Below are 21381 nucleotides of genomic sequence, written 5' to 3'. Positions count from 1 at the left end.
CGTCCCTACCCTGACCCTAACTCCTAACCTGCATGGGCCGACCTTTAAGGTAGGAGGACCCATGCGCAGGAACCTCGGAGCCCTGTCTTACCCTCCGCAGATCCCTGAGCTAGGAGCTGGGTAAGACGACCTTCTCCTCCTTGGCACGGAGGAGCAGGAGTCTCAATGGCCAAGCTGTTGGGAAAAGGGGAACATGAACAGCCTCACGGGAATGGCAGGCGAACACCAAGTTCCACCAACCTGCCACAGCCTTGCTGACTGGATCCCTGAGCAGACAGGAATCCAGAACCGTGAGCTGCACCAAAACATAAGAAGGTCCCAACAGAACAACATACAACCACACACGCATAAAGACATCAAACACTACAATACTTTTATGACCACAGGGGTGGCTCTCACTGGCAAGGAAGATGGAGGTCACAGGAGGCTGCTCCAGCAAGCATGGCTGAAGCAACCCACTGAGCCATGCTCACACTCAGGCTATATAGGCCAAGAAGCCACACCCCACAGTCGGACACACCCAGTGACATCAAACACACACTGGGAAGGGAGTTAACCCTTCCAGCACCACAGAAGGGAAACTCACAACTAAAAGGGGAAGTGTCCAAACAAATCACACTGTGGCTGTTACCGCAGGCAACGACATGGGTGGCAACTGTGTCCTGGGAGTCAGCCCGAAGGCCGGGACACTGCCACCACATGGACACCAACAACCAAACGCTGCCACGGGCAACCACAGTGGAGGAAGATGCAAGTGCACACCACACATAAACAAAGTGCACACAGACATACCAAACGTGCATCCACACACGCACACAACTCCGAGGGAACCGCACACATAGCTGTTGTCCGCGGCAACCGCACTTGAGGCTAACTACATTATGCCTCAAGCTGCGGTAGACACAACAACCCAAACCGCGGGCAACTGTATGCGGCTCCCAAGGAGTCACGACCATAACCGTGGCCGTGACAAGGATTTAGTCATAGCTAAATATTCAAAAGAATCAAAGACCTTCAACATGCTCAGCGATCCCTCACTGGTGGGTACAAAAGTATCCACTGGCATCAGGGTAGTTTTTGACCAATTTATATCTAGGCCTGAGACCTTACCAAAAGAGGTAACTATTCGGATGAGTCTTGGAAGTGTCATGTTCATATGATCTATAAAAAATAAGACATCATCCGTGTATAAAGTAATACGGTCCTCCACCCCCAGTCTTCCAAACCCTTCAATCTTAGGGTCCTGCCTAACCGCCAAGGCTAAGGGCTCAATATAAATATCAAATAGCAATGGAGAAAGTGGACAACCTTGACGAGTACCTCTATTCAAAGTAAAGCTCCCATTTATATTCAATCTCGCCTGGAGGAGATTTATACAAAAGCTTAATCGTATCTTTAAACCTACCTCCAAATCCCATCTTCCCCAAGACCTTCCAGAGGAATCTCCACTCCACCCTGTCAAAGGCCTTAGAGGCGTCTAAAGGCAGAATGGAGCGGGAGACCTTCCCGGGAGACTGAATGTTCGTATACAGATGATGAAGATTATAATGAGTGTCCTTGTTTGAATAAACCCATTCTGATCCGGGTGTATAATTGATGGGATAACCTTGGAGAACCTCATAGTCAGAATCCTTGAGAGAAGCTTCACATTTGTGTTCAATAACGATATAAGGTCTATATGACCCCAAATCTAAGGGGTCTTTACCTTTTTTTCAATATTAATATTGTTACAGCTTCTGTCATTGACTCCGGTAGACTCCCATCCTCCAATGAGTCAGCGAATACCTTCAAAAGACTAGGGAGGATAACCTCTCTGTATTTACGGTAGAATTCATATGAGAATCCGTCTGACCCGGGGGAGGAATTGCCAGAACATGCTTTAATTGCAGCCGCTAATTCCTGTAAAGAGAAGTCGACCTCCAGCGATTCCCTTTGGGTATCTGTAAGGAGCGGGAGAGAGATGGCATCCAGATAGGAGTCCATCATTTCATCCGTAATATTATTATCTGCTTTATATAAGTCTGAAAAATGCTTTAAAAAAATTCCCTTTATAAGATCTCGATCGTTGACAATCCCCCCCCCCCCCTCCCCCATTGAGCGGATGTTAGCTATCTGTTCTTTTTGGTCCTGATTAGAAATCACCCTCGACAGCAGCTTTCATAGACGACCCAATTTCGTGAAATATTTTTGACTCTTAAAGAATAACTTTTTTAACAGGAAGTCGGAGTAGGCTTGACTCGCATTCTGCATAGCTTTTCTATTTTCCTCTATCTTATTCCTATAGAAATCCTTCATGGCTAATGTCGCTGCTTCCTTTAGTGCCTTCTCTTTAATACCATACCCTTTTCTTAAATTAAAAATAATACTAGCAAAAATCCCCCTCATAAAGGCCTTAAATGCATCCCACACTACTAATGCATCAGACAATGGGGGCATATCGCTAGAATATGCCCCCATTGTCTGATAGGTGCAAGTCCCACCTCTGGGACCCGCACCTACAATGAGAACGGAGCAGGGAAATGAACGGAGGGCGCACTGCGCATGCGCAGCCACCCTCCATTCATTTCTATAGGCCGCCGAAAATAGCCGAGCGCATGTTTGGGATCGGCATGTCTGGGATCGGGGTTGTGTAGATTGTATTATTTCCCCTTATAACATGGTTATAAGGGAAAATAATAGCATTCTTAATACAGAATGCATAGTACAATAGGGCTGGAGGGGTTAAAAAAAAAACAAAAAAATTTAACTCGCCTTAATAGACTTGCTCGCGCAGCCGGCATCTCTTCTGTGTTCATCTTTGCTGTGTGCAGGAAAAGGACCTGTGGTGACGTCACTCCAGTCATCACATGGTCCATCACATGATCTTTTACCATGGTGATGGATCATGTGATGGACCATGTGATGACCGGAGTGACGTCACCACAGGTCCTTTTCCTGCACACAGGTCCTTTTCAGCAAAGGAGACAGAAGGAGATGCCGGGCTACGCGAACAAGTGGACTAAGGTAAGTTAAATAATTTATTTATTTTTTTAACCCCTCCAGCGCTAGTGTACTATGCATTCTGTATTAAGAATGCTATTATTTTCCCTTATAACCATGTTATAAGGGAATATAATACAATCTACACAACCCCGATCCCTTCAGTGACCACTGCTTCAGTGACCACTGCATCCGCAGTTGCTTGCGATTTTCACGCAGCCCCATTCACTTCTATGTGAAAAACGCAGAATATAGAGCATGCTGCGATTTTCACGCAACGCATAAGTGATGCGTGAAAATCACCGCTCATGTGCACAGCCCCATAGAAATGAATGGGTCCGGATTCAGTGCGGGTGCAATGCATTCATCTCACGCATTGCACCCGCGCGGAAATCTCGCCTGTGTGAACTCAGCCTTAGTGTTCTTTACATGGCTAGAAAATCTTTAGGACCTTTAGGGCAATACTCCTTGGGAAAAGTAAACAAAAATACCCCCCCTTCCCTCCCCCCCAGCATATAAAAGTGTCTCCCTACTGCCACCTATAGTTGTTTAACCTGTAACTCAATCTTCGATTCTTGACTTGTGGCCACCCGAAGCACTAGGGGGACAACGTAGGGGTATTTTAAGGCTGAAGAAAAGACATATGCCCATCCTATTCAACATATTATCCTAAAGTGTTGATATTCTATAACTTTCTTGGTTTGGATCTGAATACTTTTGTAATTGCATGTAATTAAAAATTTCGCATAGCCGCTGAGTTATTCAATAAAATGTATCTTTATAGCGCCACCTGCTGTTCGTTTTTTTTCTTATTTCTTTGACCTGCTCACTGAGACGGCCGCACATGCTCAGTTTCATCCTTCAACTGCCTCCTGAGCTGTGATAGGGAGAGCATGGACACGCCCCCTGAGCTGCAGCAGAAAAGACACTCCCCTTGAGCTGTGATAGGGAGAGCTTTGACACGCCCCTAAGCTGCAGCAGAAAGGACACCTTGAGCTGCCAGCTTGATATAAATCTAGCAGAGCAATAAATGGGGAGATCTCTGGATCCATGTGAGGTCCAGGGCTGGTTCTAGCTTTGTAAGAAAGAGATTGTCATGCACTATATGATGTCTGATTTTACATTAGTTATGGGACAACCCCTTTAATCACTTCTTGTACCATCGCTGCACTGTTATAATGTATTAGGAGCCAAGGACAAGCTTCTGCCATGGAGCTGGAGAGACTTTATGGCTATTGATTATAACGCAGACAGTAAGGCCTGGCCATGAAATACATCCCGCCTCTTGTGTAAACCACCTTGGCTTTTACCCAAAAGCTCTGTGAATTATTTCACTATCGACATTTGTATAAAACCAGTGCTGAAACAAAACAAAACATCCAAGACCTTTCCGAATGCACCTCTTACCGAGGTTCGCATAGTCCCCTCTTCATTCTGTGGGTCCCTGGAGACAAGAAGGTCATGGGGAGGTCCCCTGTCATCAGCTGATCTGTAAGTTGCAACAGTTTCTTGATTGGCACCATTTCCTACAGCGCCCCTGCAGGAAAAATAAAGTATTACAAGACTTATTGAAATCAATGCACAACAGAAGTCCTCCAGACCTGAAACTAGACCTTAAAGGGGGTTCCCACTAAGAACATTTATTAGCTACTCACAGGAAAGATGATAAATGTATGAACGCTGGTGATCTGACCACTGGGACCCTTGGCGGTCACGAGAATGGGGGCCCTTTGTGAATGGAACAGGGATGCATTCGCTGACCACCTCTCCGTTCACTTCAGTGACCACTGCAGCCCCACAGAAGTGAATGGAACGGTGGTCAGAACATGCTCCATTTCTTGTGATTGGTGGGGGTCCCAAATACGGATAAAGCCAAGATAGAAAATTTGTAAGGAGGTCCCGAGGACTGTCATAAATTTACATTTATTTAATAGATGCAAATTCTGATAATCTGACCCCAGGGTGAGGTTGGCTCTCCTCTACGTGCCGGTCAGTCTGACCCCAGGGTGAGGTTTGCTCTCCTCTACGTGCCGGTCAGTGACAGGCTGGGACATGTTCTGTCATTTCCAGGAATCCAGATCGGAGTGAATTCCTTAGGTGAGACCTACGTGCTCTTTCATAAACTGAGAAAGTCATCCTGTTTACATACCTGGAGGAGGAGGAGGAGGAGGAGGGGCGCACCTGAGGGAAGATCTCATACATCCACTCACTCAGCCCAGGACACCATGGACGCTGCACCCAAGAAAGGCTTCTACCACCAGGAGATTAATAAGACAAAATGGGAGGTTCCTGAGCGATACAAGGAGCTGCGGGCGGTTGGCGCTGGGGCGTATGGAACCGTCTGGTGAGTTCTACGCACAATTTACCTGGTACAGATTATCTTAAACTTATCTGAAACCTGAGACGTCTCTTCTGGCACTGGAACACGATGAGTCCAGAGACAGCGAGGCCTGAAAAAGGCAAATGTGCCACCGAGAGTCCACACTGTGTCGCCATGTGTCACACAACATAGAAATGAATGGAGACAAAGTGACATCATCCATATCACGCGTTTTAGGCTGTGCAAACTGAACGGGAATAGGAGCTGCCAACCTGTATTATTATTTTATAGGGACAATGTATCCAAAAATGACAGACAGCAAACATATTTGTGGACATCTATCTATCTATTTATCTATCTATTTATCTATGTCATATCTATCTATCTATCTATCTATCTATCTATCTCATATCTATCTATCTATCTATCTATCTATCTATCTCATATCTCATATCTATCTATCTATCTCTCTCATATCTATCTATCTATCTATCTATCTATCTATCTATCTATCTATCTCATATCTCATATCTATCTATCAATATCTCTCTTATTTCCAGTCTATCTATTTATCAATTTCTCTCAATCATTTTTTTAAATGGTTATTAATAGAATAATCTATCTGTCTCATATTTATCTAATATCTATCTATCTCATATCAATCTCATATCTATACATATATACAATAAGATCCCTATACTGTTCTGCATGCACACGTATCAGTCTTTACTGTAACTCTTTCATTACATTCATGAACCAGATAGCTCAGTATTATCACACACGCTGCAGTATCTGGAAATATGGAGGGATGAAAAACTATTGTTCCTATGACTATAACCAAGGAGCCCTTTTGGGACGGGGATCTCTAATGGAAATGCCCATATGCCATGCTGTAGTCATGCTGGAACTTGTAGTCCCATTAGTCTGGAGGATGCATGGAGCAGTTTGGGCCCATCCTCGGTGCAATTTACTGTTTATTTGCATATGAAATAAAGTCCTGTTTTTTTGGAAGGAAGCAACAGATCTCTAAGGGCTCGGCCACATGGACAGGTTTCTGCTGCTGATTTGGAAGACAAACTCAGGAATGGATTAAAAAAGGGGAGGAAGCATAAAAGACGGATACGACTTCTCCTATTTTTGGAATTCACTCCTGGTTTTGGCTGTCCGTGTGGCCGCACCCTACGTGAAGGGTATCATTACCTTCAGCTGAGCTGGCCCTCCTAGGGATTGTTATTGCTGTGCCTGGGAGTTTCCCGGGGATTCACTCCCTTTTAGGGCTCATTCACACGACAGGGCAAATTGCAGATCAACAAAACATGGATGCCGTTCCGCAATTTTTTCGGAGCGGAACAGGCGGCCCTTTATAGAACTGCCTATAGAATAGGACATGCTCTATCTTTTTTGCGGGGCCACAGAACGGAGCAACGGATGCGGACAGCACTTCCTTTGCGTCCCCATTGAAATGAAGGGGACCGCACCCATTCCGCGGAACGGATGCGGACCCATTCATACGGTTGTGTGAATAAGCCCTAAATTTCATACAATAGTGGCAGAGGGGCATTTGCCCCCTCTTCAGAAACCAGGGCTCGCAGTTGGCGCCCGCTATAGCTACACCCCTGCATACATATACCCGGATACCAATGTAATACACCGCTATGGCATGATGCCCACATAGCATGTTGTAATGCCCCGTGAGTGACTGTGCCCACACGTCCCCAGTGTATTCGTTAACCCCTCCCCCACAATAGAAGAGAAGACATTGGCATTCCCTCAGTCCTGTTTCCTAATTACCCGGGGTAAGCAGCCGGCAAATCTGGCATTTAGGGAGATAAATACGTTGGGAATTATTATGAGCTCCGGTAATGAGCTGAACAGTGATGGCTGCTCGCCGCACCGTGACAATAACATTCTGCCGATTGGGTCCCGGTGCGGGTGCAGTCGCTGCTCGCCCTCATATGTAATGTGGAGGAGGGATATCTGTCTACAGCACAGCTCATTAAACAGAGCCAGAAAGGTCCCACAGCACCGTCTGTCCTTAATTAGCCTCCATCACACAAGCATTATACAAAAAAATAAAAATAAAAAATAGCATCATTTTTTTCAAGGTAAATTCCACATTTCCTAAATAAATTGCCAATAGGGGGCGCTGTTTCCTTGCTGCCTAGTGCTAAATCAGATTGATCTGGGTTCTAAAAGTTTCTTCTCGCTCATCACAAAGATTCATAATTTCCCAGAAACAGCGCCACTCTTGTCCACAGGTTGTGTCTGGTATTGCAGCTCAGCCTCCTTCACTTTAATGCGCACAGCCCATGGAAAAGAGTGGCAGTGTTTTAGGAGCATTGCCATAGGACAGGGATCAGCAACCTCCGGCACTCCAGCTGTTCTGAAACTACAACTCCCAGAATCCTCCTTTTCCTTTTTTTTGGCAGTTACAAGAACAGATGAGCATATGTGCATGCTGGGAGTTGTAGTTTCACAGCAGCTGGTTGCTGACTCTTGCTATAGGACAGGGACCAGCAACCTTCGGCACTCAAGCTGCTGTGCAACTACAACTCCCAGTGTGCTCTTTCCCCCTGCGTGGGAGTTTAGAGAGCAGCCAAGCAAGCGTGCATGCTGGGAGATGTAGTTTCACCACAGCTGGAGTGCCGAAGGTTGCTGACCCTTGCTATAGGAAGTGCAAAGGCTGCCGTCACTGCAGGTTCTTATTCTTAAAGGGGTTATCGGGAGAAACAGCGCCATTCTTTTCTATAGGCTGTGCCTGGTATTGCAGCTGCCTCATGCATATTAGAATATAGTGGCAGTGTTTTATGGAATATAGGTAAAGAGGCACAAAGGCAGCAGTCACTGTAGGCTCTCTATTCTTAAAGGGTTTGTAGGGAGAAATAGCGCCTCTCTTGTCCATAGGCTGCATCCGGCATTGCAGTATTCAAGTGAATGCTGTTGAGTTGCACTAGCAAAGACATCCCCTGGACAAGACTGGTAAAAAAAAACAGACGCTTTCTACTAATCCTGGAAACCCCTTTAAGTGTTATATAAAGTCCTTAAAGGGATTGTCCACTTTAGACAATCTCCTTTGGTTAGTAGGGTCCACTGATAGTAAGCTGATGACAGTATGTCCTGCTGCTGGGATCTCCAGTAAACAGCTGTAAATCTTTAATAGCAAGTGTTCAATTCCCCTACAGCGCCACCACTGGGGAAAAGAAGCATTACACTGTTCCTATTGGAATCAATGGGCTGTCTGTGTAATGAGTGGAGGTGGGGATCCTCCAGTTTGAATTTACTGCTGCGGCATCTGAATTTATTTACATTTTAGAAAATATAAATATCAAATGCATAATAGAAAAAAATAAAAATAAAATAGAATAAAAAAAAAAAGGTTGCAGAGTGATGGGGGTAGAGATCAGGTAATAATCTGCAGAGCAGCAGAGTATCTCATATCCAGGAACTGACTTACTGATTTATTATTTTGCAGCTCGGCCAAGGATACAGTGACCGAAGAACGTGTAGCCATAAAAAAATTACTCCGTCCGTTCCAGTCCCTGATACATGCCAAAAGAGCCTACCGGGAGCTGCGCCTGCTGAAGCACATGAACCATGAGAATGTAAGTGCAAAGCAGAGATCAGCAGGACACTGACCAGCAACATGTCCTTTCAATGTCAACTGTGCTGTATATTATCTATAGTACAGCCTATGGGGGGATCGAAGCAGAAAGAGCGAAGGCAAAACATATTTCTCTTGTCTAAATAGGATCATATAGAATCAGCAAAACTCCAATTCCCCTGTATAGACATAGATTTAATTCTGGCCACAACAACCACCAGAGGGAGCTAAAGAGTTTACTGCATACAACTCGCTGTAAACTCCTGAGCTCCCACTAGTGGTGACTACAGGCAGACAGAATTTTATGGGGGGACTTTATCACTTTACTTTAGCAAAGTGATGCTCACTTACTCAAAATTTGAAACTTTTTGGGGACTGTGTGCTAGGATCAACATTTTTCAAATAAAACTAGATTAAGACATATCATAAACCTAGTTCAGATATTGGCTGATGTAGACTCCAGTTCTGGCACACGGATGGCCCATGATGCACCGTATTAAGAAATGTGCACCTCTTGTGGAGCATCTGACCCCAGAGGGGGATAGAGTAAGACCAGAGTATGAATCACACTGGTCTTGATAATAACATAACTGTGCAGGAATCTGACCCTGTCAGCTAAGGGCTCTTTCACACTTGCGTTGTCCGGATCCGGCGTGTACTCCATTTGCCGGAATTACACGCCGGATCCGGAAAAACGCAAGTGAACTGAAAGCATTTGAAGACGGATCCGTCTTCAAAATGCTTTCAGTGTTACTATGGCAGCCAGGACGCTATTAAAGTCCTGGTTGCCATAGTAGTAGTGGGGAGCGGGGGAGCAGTATACTTACCGTCCGTGCGGCTCCCGGGGTGCTCCAGAATGACGTCAGAGCGCCCCATGCGCATGGATGACGTGCCATGTGATCACGTCATCCATGCGCGTGGGGCGCCCTGACGTCACTTTGGAGCGCCCGGGAGCCGCACGGATGGTAAGTATACCGCTCCCCCGCTCCCCGCTACACTTTACCATGGCTGCCAGGACTTTAGCGTCCCGGCAGCCATGGCAACCATTCAGAAAAAGCTAAACGTCGGATCCGGCAATGCGCCGAAACAACGTTTAGCTTAAGGCCGGATACGGATTAATGCATTTCAATGGTCATTAATTCCGGATCCGGCCTTGCGGCAAGTGTTCAGGATTTTTGGCTGGAGCGCAGCATGCTGCAGTATTTTCTCCGGCCAAAAAACGTTCCGGTCCTGAACTGAAGACATCCTGATGCATCCTGAACGGATTTCTCTCCATTCAGAATGCATTAGGATAAAACTGATCAGGATTCTTCCGGCATAGAGCCCCGACGACGGAACTCTATGCCGGAAGACAAGAACGCAGGTGTGAAAGAGCCCTTAGAAGGGGTAGGAGGGCTGGCAGAGAAACCAGGAGGAACAAGGGTGCACACAGTGGCTTAGGCCCGCCCTCGGTGCACTTTACTGCTCATTTGCATATGGATTAAAAGTACATTTTCTCCAGCATGAAGCAACAGATTGCTAAGTTGAAGGTATCATTATATCTGGCTGACCTAGCCCTACATAGCATTGTGCCTGGTGCAAGAGTGAGTTTCCTGGTGACATGTTCCCGGGGTTGTCCCACGAAAAAAAATATTCTACATTTTTGCAAAACCAGCACCTGGATCTGAATACTTTTGTAACTGCATGTAATTAATAACTTAGTACAGCTGCTGACTTATTCACTGAAATCAGTAGAGCGCCACCTGCTGTTTGCTCTTTTTCAAAATTCTCTGTCCATCACGCTGAAGTGGACGCACATGCTCAGTTCCATCCTTCAACTGCAACAGAAAGGACACACCTCCTGAGAGAGGACACGCCCCGTCAGCTGCCAGCTTTGAATAAATCTTGCAGAGCAACTGGAGCAAAGAATGGGGAGATCTCTGGATCCATGTGAGGTGCAGGGCCTGTTTTTAGTTTGCCGTGTACTATAGGATGTCTGTTTTTTTTTTTTGTTTTTTTTTTACATTGTTCAAGGGATAACCCCTTTAAGGAGTAGACAAACCTTGTGGTCACAAACAGGGCAGGATAAGGAGACTGGTCTTCATCTTGAAGAACCTAATTACTTACTCCTATGATAAGGCAGGAAGCGATAGGCTCTCCCTACGTTCCCATACATTCCTTACATTCAGGACGGGTGATAACGGCCAATTTCATTTCAACAGTTCTCGCTCCTCCATCATAATCCATATCTGAGAGTTCGCACTCGTATCAAGAACGACGTGATTATGGATGCATTCCGTTACCATTAGAGCGCGGCGGAGTGTAGGAGAGCTGTCTAAATGAATATTCATTAAATCATTAAGAAGAACCTATACACTGGGGGTGGAGCATGACACTTCCTTTTGTCATGCTCCACCCCCTCAGGCCCTGCACATATATAGATGTGTCAACTCTATTGGTTCTACAGTCCATTTTGCAAACAGTCAACATAGTGTTAATCTTCACAACAGCTATTCTCTTCTTGGCCTGAAATGGGTGAAAAGTCAAACGCAGATGAGAAAAGCTTCAGGTTGACTGTCCCTTTAAGAACTGGTTGTAGATGCGTTAGGACTGGGAGGTTTTATTACTAGATCCCCTGGAGTTATGAATATTTTTTCTGTTTATAGGTGATATCCCTCCTCAATGTCTTCAGTCCTGACGAGTCGATGCAATCGTTTCAGACTTTGTAAGTGCACAAGTTAACCATAATCTGCGTTATAATAAACAGTAACCGCTTTATTACACGTTGCAGTCATATTGGGTTTGTTATTACTAAATCCACATTTCTGTATGGAGCCATTTCATAAGCTCTTTTTTTTCTGCTTTGTTTCTGCTCCAAATTCCCTGCATATCCATGGAATTAAATGATAAAATTCTGTCCGCCTGCAGCCACCACTAGAGGGAGCTGAGGAGCTAACTGCATACTGGTTACACATTGAACTCAATAATAACACAGTGTGCATTAATATCTTCTTCTAGTGGTAGCTGCAGGCTGACAGAATGTAGAGGGGCTGCCCGAGACTCAAAAATTGATGACCCATCGCCAAGCACAGCGCCGAACATTGCATAGTCCCTGTGCTTGGTATTGCAGCCTAGACCCATTGACATGAATGGGACCGAGCCACAGAAAGGCCGTATGGCCTCAAAAGCCAAAGAAGAGGCCGCAGAACCTTCCAATAGCCGATTGGCAGGTGCGCTGGTAGTCGGACCCCCACCAGTCAGATATCGATGAGGTGGAATCTTATTGGTCGCAACTAAGCTACTTACCAGTCCATTAGGCACCAAGCGCAACGGTGCAGCAATTTCCCAGAGGGTCATGAGTATAATCTGGAAAATCCTGAAGAGACTACAGGGAGGTGGCTTCAGATCTTGTATAAATCTGAATTCCTCTTTCGTTTCTCCCTAGTTATCTAGTTATGCCATTCATTCCTCTGGACTTGGCACGGGTCATGAAGATGCAGAAACTAAACCACAGCATGATTGTCTACATTCTCTATCAGATCCTTCGAGGCCTCCAGGTGAGTAGTTACAAGCTGCCCCAGATCTTCCTCTTCCATGATCCTGTCCTTTTCAAATTAGGAGCGGTCTTCTACTAATTTAATTTATCCATCCTCACCTAGTACTACAGCTAGGGGCACATCGCCAATGAGGCGAGGTGAGGCCATTGCCTCAGGCAGCGCCATCTAAGGACAATGGAAGCTCATCTCTGTATATTGAACTGTATATTCAGTATTCAGCTAACTGCTTCACCGGGGCACGGAAGAGATGTCTCCCTGCCCGGCCGCAGCATGAGGTTATATTAGGGGAAAGAAGTGATGTCTTAGGGAGCTTGGTCCATATCTAGGAGGCAGCTTGCTGCAGCAGAAACCTTCTGCAATGGAGACCAACCCTAAGGCCCATTTAACACGGGCGAGTATTCCGCGCGGATGCGATGCGTGAGTTAAACGCATTGCACCCGCACTGAATCAGGACCCATTCATTTCTATGGGGCTGTGCACATGAGCGGTGATTTCCACGCTCTATATTGTGCGCTTTCCATGCAACGCAGGCCCCATAGAAGTGAATGGGGCTGTGTGAAAATCGCAAGCATCAGCAAGCAAGTGCAGAAGTGGTGCGATTTTCAAGCGCGGTTGCTAGGAGACGATCGGGATGGAGACCCGATCATTATTATTTTCCCTTATAACATGGTTATAAGGGAAAATAATAGCATTCTGGATACAGAATGCATAGTACAATAGCGCTGAAGGGGTTAAAAAAATTTTTTGGAACTCACCTTAATCCACTTGCTCGCGCAGCCCGGCTTCTCTTCTGTCTTCTTTTTTGCTGTGTGCAGGAAAAGGACCTGTGGTGACGTCACTCCGGTCATCACATGATCCATCACCATGGTAAAAGATCATGTGATCGGAGTGACGTCACCACAGGTCCTATTCCTGCACACAGCACAGAAGAGATGCCGGGCTGCGCGAGCAAGTGGATTAAGGTGAGTTAAAAAATTTATTTTTATTTTTTTAACCCCTCCAGCGCTATTGTACTATGCATTCTGTATTCAGAATGCTATTATTTTCCCTTATAACCATGTTATAAGGGGAAATAATACAATCTACACAACATGCCCCATCCTTTGGTGAAAAGAAGTGTCTGGCATCAGCTTATTTCCCATCCCTATTAAGACCATATGCATCCTTAGCTGAGCCGAGCATGCATGTGTATAGGAGGGTGAGGAGGAACAGCCAAACTCTCTGCTGTCTAGTGCGTACGGTCACCTAAATTTCGCTTCTTACTTGATCATTACAACGACCCCTGTTTAAAGTCCATCCCTGCACCTCCTTCACTTAGTAGTCATGCTCATGCACCTCCTTCACTTAGTGGTCAGGCTCATGCACCCCCTTCACTTAGTAGTCAGGCTCATGCACCCCTTCACTTAGTAGTCATGCTCATGCACCCCCTTCACTTAGTAGTCATGCTCATGCACCCCCTTCACTTAGTAGTCATGCTCATGCACCCCCTTCACTTAGTAGTCATGCTCATGCACCCCCTTCACTTAGTAGTCATGCTCATGCACCCCCTTCACTTAGTAGTCATGCTCATGCACCCCCTTCACTTAGTAGTCATGCTCATGCACCCCCTTCACTTAGTAGTCATGCTCATGCACCCCCTTCACTTAGTAGTCATGCTCATGCACCCCCTTCACTTAGTAGTCATTCTCATGCACCCCCTTCACTTAGTAGTCATGCTCATGCACCCCCTTCACTTAGTAGTCATGCTCATGCACCCCCTTCACTTAGTGGTCATGCTCATGCACCCCCTTCACTTAGTAGTCATACTCATGCACCCCCTTCACTTAGTAGTCATGCTCATGCACCGCCTTCACTTAGTAGTCAGGCTCATGCACCCCCTTCACTTAGTAGTCATGCTCATGCACCCCCTTCACTTAGTAGTCATGCTCATGCACCCCCTTCACTTAGTGGTCATGCTCATGCACCTCCTTCACTTAGTGGTCATGCTCATGCACCCCCTTCACTTAGTAGTCAGGCTCATGCACCCCCTTCACTTAGTGGTCATGCTCATGCACCCCCTTCACTTAGTAGTCATGCTCATGCACCCCCTTCACTTAGTAGTCATGCTCATGCACCCCCTTCACTTAGTAGTCATGCTCATGCACCCCCTTCACTTAGTAGTCATGCTCCTGCACCCCCTTCACTTAGTAGTCATGCTCATGCACCCCCTTCACTTAGTAGTCAGGCTCATGCACCCCTTTCACTTAGTAGTCATGCTCATGCACCCCCTTCACTTAGTAGTCATGCTCATGCACCCCCTTCACTTAGTAGTCATGCTCATGCACCCCCTTCACTTAGTAGTAATGCTCATGCACCCCCTTCACTTAGTAGTCATGCTCCTGCACCCCTTCACTTAGTAGTCATGCTCATGCACCCCCTTCACTTAGTAGTCATGCTCATGCACCCCCTTCACTTAGTAGTCATGCTCATGCACCTCCTTCACTTAGTAGTCATGCTCATGCACCCCCCTTCACTTAGTAGTCATGCTCATGCACCCCCTTCACTTAGTAGTCAGGCTCATGCACCCTCTTCACTTAGTAGTCATGCTCATGCACCCCCTTCACTTAGTAGTCATGCTCATGCACCCCCTTCACTTAGTAGTCATGCTCATGCACCCTCTTCACTTAGTAGTCATGCTCATGCACCCCCTTTGGTGTAATTTATATAACTTGAGTCACGTTTCTGTATATCCCATAGAACCCCAAACCGCACTTCAATACCATCAGCAGCCCTTGCATAGGCCAACATGTACAATACTTTAGACTGACCGTCCCTTTAAATGTGACAGATTCCAAGGACCCCCCCCTCACATCTCCGAACGGACACCCATTTATGTGGAATTTTTATAGTTTATTTTTCTTTGTCCCATAATTCGATAGCGGACGTGCGTTTGGCGTTTCTCACTATCGGGCACGCCTGGCCGGACGTCTCGCCGAAAGCGCGCTTGCTTTAATTCTACAGCTGTTCTTAAGGGGGCGTTACAGCCGGGGTTTCTTGTGGGAAAAGAACAACCTAGATATTGTCAGGGGAGAATGGAGGACACGGGGACAAGGGGCGTGACGAGGAATGATGCCATGTGACTTCCCAGCAAGAAACGGCCCTTGTCTGCACTGACATCTTATCAGCGGCTCTAGATAAATAAATAGTTAACGCTCGGTCTACGGACGCGTCCTGGCACTCTCCAGAAATGAGTCACAGGAGTCTCGCCGGGAGAAAATAAACTCGGCGCAGACGCATTGACTATATTTACGTGGTAATTCGGAGATAACGCGTCTCAGGTAACCGCTGTACCCAGCCCAAGTATGAAGCAAGGCTCTGAAAATGGAAACTAAAACCTCTGAAATATAAAGGGTTAAAGTGGTCATCCAGGATTGGTAAAACATGGCGCCACACCTGTCCCTGGGTTGTCTCCGGTACTGCAGCTCCCGTCTATTGAAGCGAATTAGGTCAAGCTGCAATATCATACACATCCTGTGAACGGAGGTGGCGCTGTTTTTCTAATCCTGGACAAAGCCTTTAAAGGGGCGCTCTGTCTGCCTATCGCTGGTCACTGTTCAGTAGCGGTGTCTTTGTTTCTCTTCTCCATACCTTTGTCTTCTACTACAGCGTCGGCCCCTTGGTAGAAAGAAGACGATTTATTGCTTAGGAGATAAGCAGCATCTATTATGTCCGGTTGCCGCTTATCTCCTTTGCCTTCTAAGACAGCATTGGTCCCTTGGCAGAAAGCAGGCTTGGATTTCAACCAGCACGATTTATTCCTTAGGAGAGAAGCGGCATCTATCATGTCTTGATGCCGCTTATCTCCATTGCCTTTGCCTTCTACGACAGCCTCGACACCTTGTCGGTAAAAAGGCTTGGACAGGTTGGATTTTAACCTGCACAATGTATCCCTTGGGAGATAAGCGGCATCTGTTATGCCTGGATGCCCCTTATCGTCTTTGCCTTTGACTTCTACGACAGCATCGACCCCTTGGTGGAAAGAACGCTTGGACAGTTTGGATTTTTAATCTGCACAATTTGTTCCTTAGGAGATAAGCGGCGTCTGTTATGTCCGGATGACACTTATCTCCTTTGCCTTTGTCTTCTACGACAGCGTCGGACCCTCGGCACAAAGAACGCTTGGACAGGTTGGATTTTAACCTGCACGTTTTAGTCCTTAGGAGATAAGCGGCATCTGTTATGTCTGGATGCCGCTTATTACCTTTGTCTATTGAGGCGAACATGAATGAGCGCTCGGCAGCGAGGTAATGAACGTCCAGGTTTACTACATCCCCATCTGTTCAGCTGCTGAAAAGCTTCTTTGCAGTTGTCATTCGATCAGGCGGTGCTCTATGCCAGGCAGCTGGCAGTGCCCGTGTACATCCCTCTGCCCCCGCCCCCCCCCCCATACAGACCACAATGCCCATCAGTAAATCATTACCTGCAGTTCCATCTCATGTTTCATTTATGGCATATCGGTGGGCTAGCCATAAATGTCCGATAGATGCCCGACCTGCTCCTATCTTACAAACAGAGCCCGTCGTAAATGGAGGGCACGCGGCGCATGCGCAGCTTTCTCCTTTCACTGCTGACTTCTGAAATTAGCCAAACGTTGTGGTGAACAGAGTAGGCACCACGCATGCGCAGCGTCCTCTCCATTCACTGCTATGGGACTTAAGGAAAATAGACGAGGGCTGCAGTGAATAGAGTGGGGACTACGCATGCGCAGAGAGGAGGCGCTTGCTTGGCTATTATTGAAAGTCCCATAGCAGTGAATGGAGAACGCGCACATGTGCAGCGACCTCTCTATTCACTGATGTGGGACTTATAAAAATAGACGAGTTAATGGATTGGGGGCCACGCTTGTATGGAGCGGTAGCGCTCGCTCGGCTATCTTCAGAAGTCCCATAGCAGTGAATGGAGAAAACCGTGCATGCGCAGCAGTCTCTGCTATGGGACTTACAAAAATAGAAGAGTGCTGCAGTGAATGGAGTGGGGGCCACAGAAGTGGCGCTCACTCAGCTATTTTCATAAGCCGCATAGCAGTGAATGGAGAAAGCAGCGCATGCGCAGCATACTCTCCATTCACTGCTGTGGGACTTATAGAAATAGACGAGTGCTGCAGTTAATGGAGGTGGGGCTCACCTACTTTCATAAGTCCCATACCAGTGAATTGAGAAAGCAGCGCATGCGCAGCATCCTCTCCATTCACTGCTGTGGGACTTACAGAAATAGACGAGTGCTGCAGTTAATGGAGGTGGGGCTCACCAATTTTCATAAGTCCCATACCAGTGAATTGAGAAAGCAGCGCATGCGCAGCATTCTTTCTGTTCACCGGGGACATACGAAAATAGACCAATGCTGCAGTTAATGGAGCAGGGGCCACGCATGTGCAGAGAGGTGGCGCTCACTCAGCTATTTTAATGTCCCAGAGCAGTGAATGGAGAAAGCAGCGCATGTGCAGCATCCTCTCCAATGCACTGCTGTGGGACTTACAGAAATAGACGAGTGCTGCAGTTAATGTAGTGGGGGCTCACCTATTTTCAGAAGTCCCATAGCAGTAAATGGAGAAAGCCGTGCATGCGCAGCGTCCTCTCAGAGTTGCAGTTAATGGAGTGGGGGCCTCGCATGCACAGAGAGGTGGCGCTTGCTCAGCTGTTTTCAGAAGTTCCATAGCAGTTAATGGAGAAAGCCGTGCATGGCTTCACTGCTATGGAACTTCCGAAAATAGACAAGAGTTGAAGAGAATGGAGTGGGGGCCATGCCTGCGCTGAGTAGTGGCGCTTGCTCAGCTATTTTCAGAAGTTCCGTAGCAGTGAATGGAGAAATTCGCGCATTGGGGGGCTTGCTCTCCTTTCACTTTGGGGATTCAGTCTTGAGATAGGAGCGGGCCCCAGAGTTGGGACCTACACCTGTTGGTCATTTCTAGTAAATCTTATCAATATGCCCAATGTCCAGATGCCAATACTGATTTAAATGAGACAATAAAAATAAATGACAGTGAGAATACGGGGGCTTAGTCTATGGCGCTGCGCTGCTCTCCAGGGCGTGAAGAAGTAATTTTTCTTAAATAATGACCCTGATATTGAAGCAAGTCACATTTTCGGCACGAAGCTCCTCTCATTCTGCAGACACGCTCCTTTTTATGATACACAATCCGATCCACAGAAGACTTATGGTTGTCCTGCATCGATTTGTTCCCGTAGAGCAGATTTATTAACATATCTCAACAGCAAGACGGGTAAAAATCAATCACTATATAATAATAAAAGAAAGTGACTGCCACCGGAGGACCTGAGAGGGATGCTGCTGCCGCACGGGTCACACAGGGAGTCTATTATCCATCACTTGTCCTAAATCTGATTACCAGTGTGGTTTTTTTTTTTCGATCAACAAGATGAGCCCTATTATTATAGGCATACTGCCTGGTAGAGATGATCCTGCTGAATAAAATGATACCCATCTTGTGAAAATCGGTTGTGGCGTTACCGAGCAAAAAGCCTTTCATTCTTTAGGCAAGTGAGAGCTTCAGTGCACTAAGGGGCGGGGTCTAGACTCTCCATGCATCTTCAGCTTTCCAGTACTGGCCACACCCCTTAGGGCAGTGAAGCCCTGATTTGGGAAAAAAATAAAAGTATTTTTTCTCTGGAACACCAGAACCGATTTTCACAAGACAGGTATCGTTTTAATCAGCACATTCCACCTTACCAGGCAGCATGCCTGGCCTAATGGCTGACAGCTGCCCTTTAAGACAGTTTTCCCATCATGTGTTGCTCATACTTCGGAGACCGGCACCTATTAGAAGAACCTAGACAGTGGAGAGGTGCTCGCTCCTCACTGTAGAAATTGGTGGCACTTCTATCAATAAGCCATACATTTAGAAGGTAGAAAAACTCCTAAAGCTAAAAATCTGTATTAATTCTACCATATATAATCTCAAAAGGACCAAGAGTTTTGGAAAAGGTTCTTACTCACGTCAGACAAAAATAAGACCTAGACCATTAACCAAAATGAATTATTCTAAAGAGCACACTGTTTGACCTACAAGATGACTATCCCATACTCACCAGTACATCTTTGTAGAGGTTGCTGATGTTGGTCCAACTGCACCACTTTAAGTGGGAGGTATGGCGGCACAATGGATTTTCATGCATCCTTCAGCAGATCTGTCCCTATGACACTGGCTGACCTGTTCCATGTGCTCTTGGCAGCTGAAGGCATCTGTGTTGGTCCCATGTTCATATGTGTCTTAGAAAAATGAGGTTTTATATATGCAAATGAGCCTGTAGGAGCAACGGGGGCGTTACCATTGCACCTAGACTCTCTGCTCTCTCTGTAATTGCCACACCCTCTCTACTTTAGTTGACAAGGCCAGGTAGTGAAAATATTAGCAAGCCTGGCCCTTTAACCCGTTAGTGACCACCCATACGCCTTTTCGCAGCAGCCCGTCTAAGCGCTGCATGGGTCACCTGTGCAGCGGAGAGCGGGGGCTCAGCTCTCACATGAGAGCCACACTCCTGCTCTAACACCCTGGATCGGCAGGAGCGCTGCTTAACCCCTTACCTGCTGCATGTAATGGCAGACTCATTTGAAAGAGTCACCCCACAAATGAGATCGCGGGGTGCCGATGTGTGTATAGGCAGGCCGTGACCTGATATAGGCCCCAAACCTGTCTTGAGTGTTCTCCAGCAGGCTGCGTCTCCCTGTAATAAAAAAAAAAATGAAAAAAAAAGCCAGAACTGCTAATTTTTGATTAGTCGCCACATAAAAAACTTAATAACCAGCGATCAAAAAGTGTTATTTACCCCCAAAATGATACTATTGAAAACTACAAGTTGACCTACAAAAATCAAGCTCAAGCCCTTACACAACTGCGCAGAAAGAAAAATAAAAGTTACTGGTATTGGGATGCGGCTATGCAAAAAAAATTCATTTTTTGTTAAAAAAAAAAAAGGGTTTTATTGCACAAAAGTAGTAAAACGTACAAAAAAAAAAAATATATGTATTTGATATGGCTGTCATCGTACTGACCCAGAGAATAAAGATATCATGGTATTTATGCTGAAAAATAAATAACGTAAAATCTCACGGTATTGCTGTTTTTTCCCCCATCTCCCACACAGAAAGAGTTAATGAGAAAGTTACGTGAACCCCAAGATAGCACCATTAAAAACTACAGCTTGTCCAACAAATAAACCAAAAACCTCATACAGCTACATAGACGGAAAAATAAAAAAAGTTATAGCGTTATAGCTCTTGGAAGGCGATGATGAAAACATGAAGAAAAATGCCTGGTCAGTAAGGCCCAAAACAGACTGGTCATTAAGGGGTCAAACAAACTCTGCCTTAGGCTACATGTACACGAACGTTGTTTGTTTCTGTGTCAGTTCCATAGCCCCGCAAAAAAATAGAACATGTCCTATTCTTGTCCGTTTTATGCATTGTTACAATGGACCCGCAAAAAAAAAAACGGATGTCATACGGATGTCATCTGTTTTTTTTGCGTATCCGCAATTTGCGGACCGCAAAACACATACGGTCGTGTGCATGTAGCCTTAGGGTCGATTCACACGTCCGTATGTGTTTTTCAGGCCGCACATCGCCGGCACTCTCATAGAAAATGCCTTTTCTTGTTCGCAATTGCGGACAAGATCAGGACATGCTCTGTTTTTTGGCGGAATGGAAGTGCGGATCCGGACAGCACATTCCGGCCCCATTGAAAATGAATGGGTCCGCACCTGTTTTGTTTTGCAAAATTGCGGAACGGATGCGGATCCATTTCGCGGACGTGTGAATGGACCCTCATAGTGTATGGGGGGGGGGGGGCTCTGTTCTGCGTTTACCACTAAAAGAAGCAGATTGATGATGGCTTCCTGCACATATTTCTACTGTAGGAAGCACATTCCTTGCAGAGATTTATTATTCCG

General features: G+C 46.2%; 1 protein-coding gene across 1 annotated transcript in view; it reads left to right on the top strand.

Moving 5' to 3' along the window:
- Nucleotides 1-5047: 5047 nt before the first annotated feature.
- Nucleotides 5048-21381, top strand: part of LOC122934162 (mitogen-activated protein kinase 12-like) — a 28821-nt gene continuing 12487 nt past the window's right edge. The window contains exons 1-4 of the mRNA XM_044289416.1: nt 5048-5323; nt 8772-8901; nt 11546-11604; nt 12325-12436. Of these exons, the coding sequence (XP_044145351.1) occupies nt 5205-5323; nt 8772-8901; nt 11546-11604; nt 12325-12436 (420 nt within the window). The 5' untranslated portion in view covers nt 5048-5204. The remainder of the gene's footprint in view (nt 5324-8771; nt 8902-11545; nt 11605-12324; nt 12437-21381) is intronic.

Source organism: Bufo gargarizans, chromosome 4 (assembly GCF_014858855.1).
Source record: "Bufo gargarizans isolate SCDJY-AF-19 chromosome 4, ASM1485885v1, whole genome shotgun sequence".
Classification (NCBI taxonomy): Eukaryota; Metazoa; Chordata; class Amphibia; order Anura; family Bufonidae; genus Bufo; species Bufo gargarizans.
Note: the sequence above shows the minus strand (reverse complement) of the source record. Positions and strands in the feature narration are given on the sequence as shown.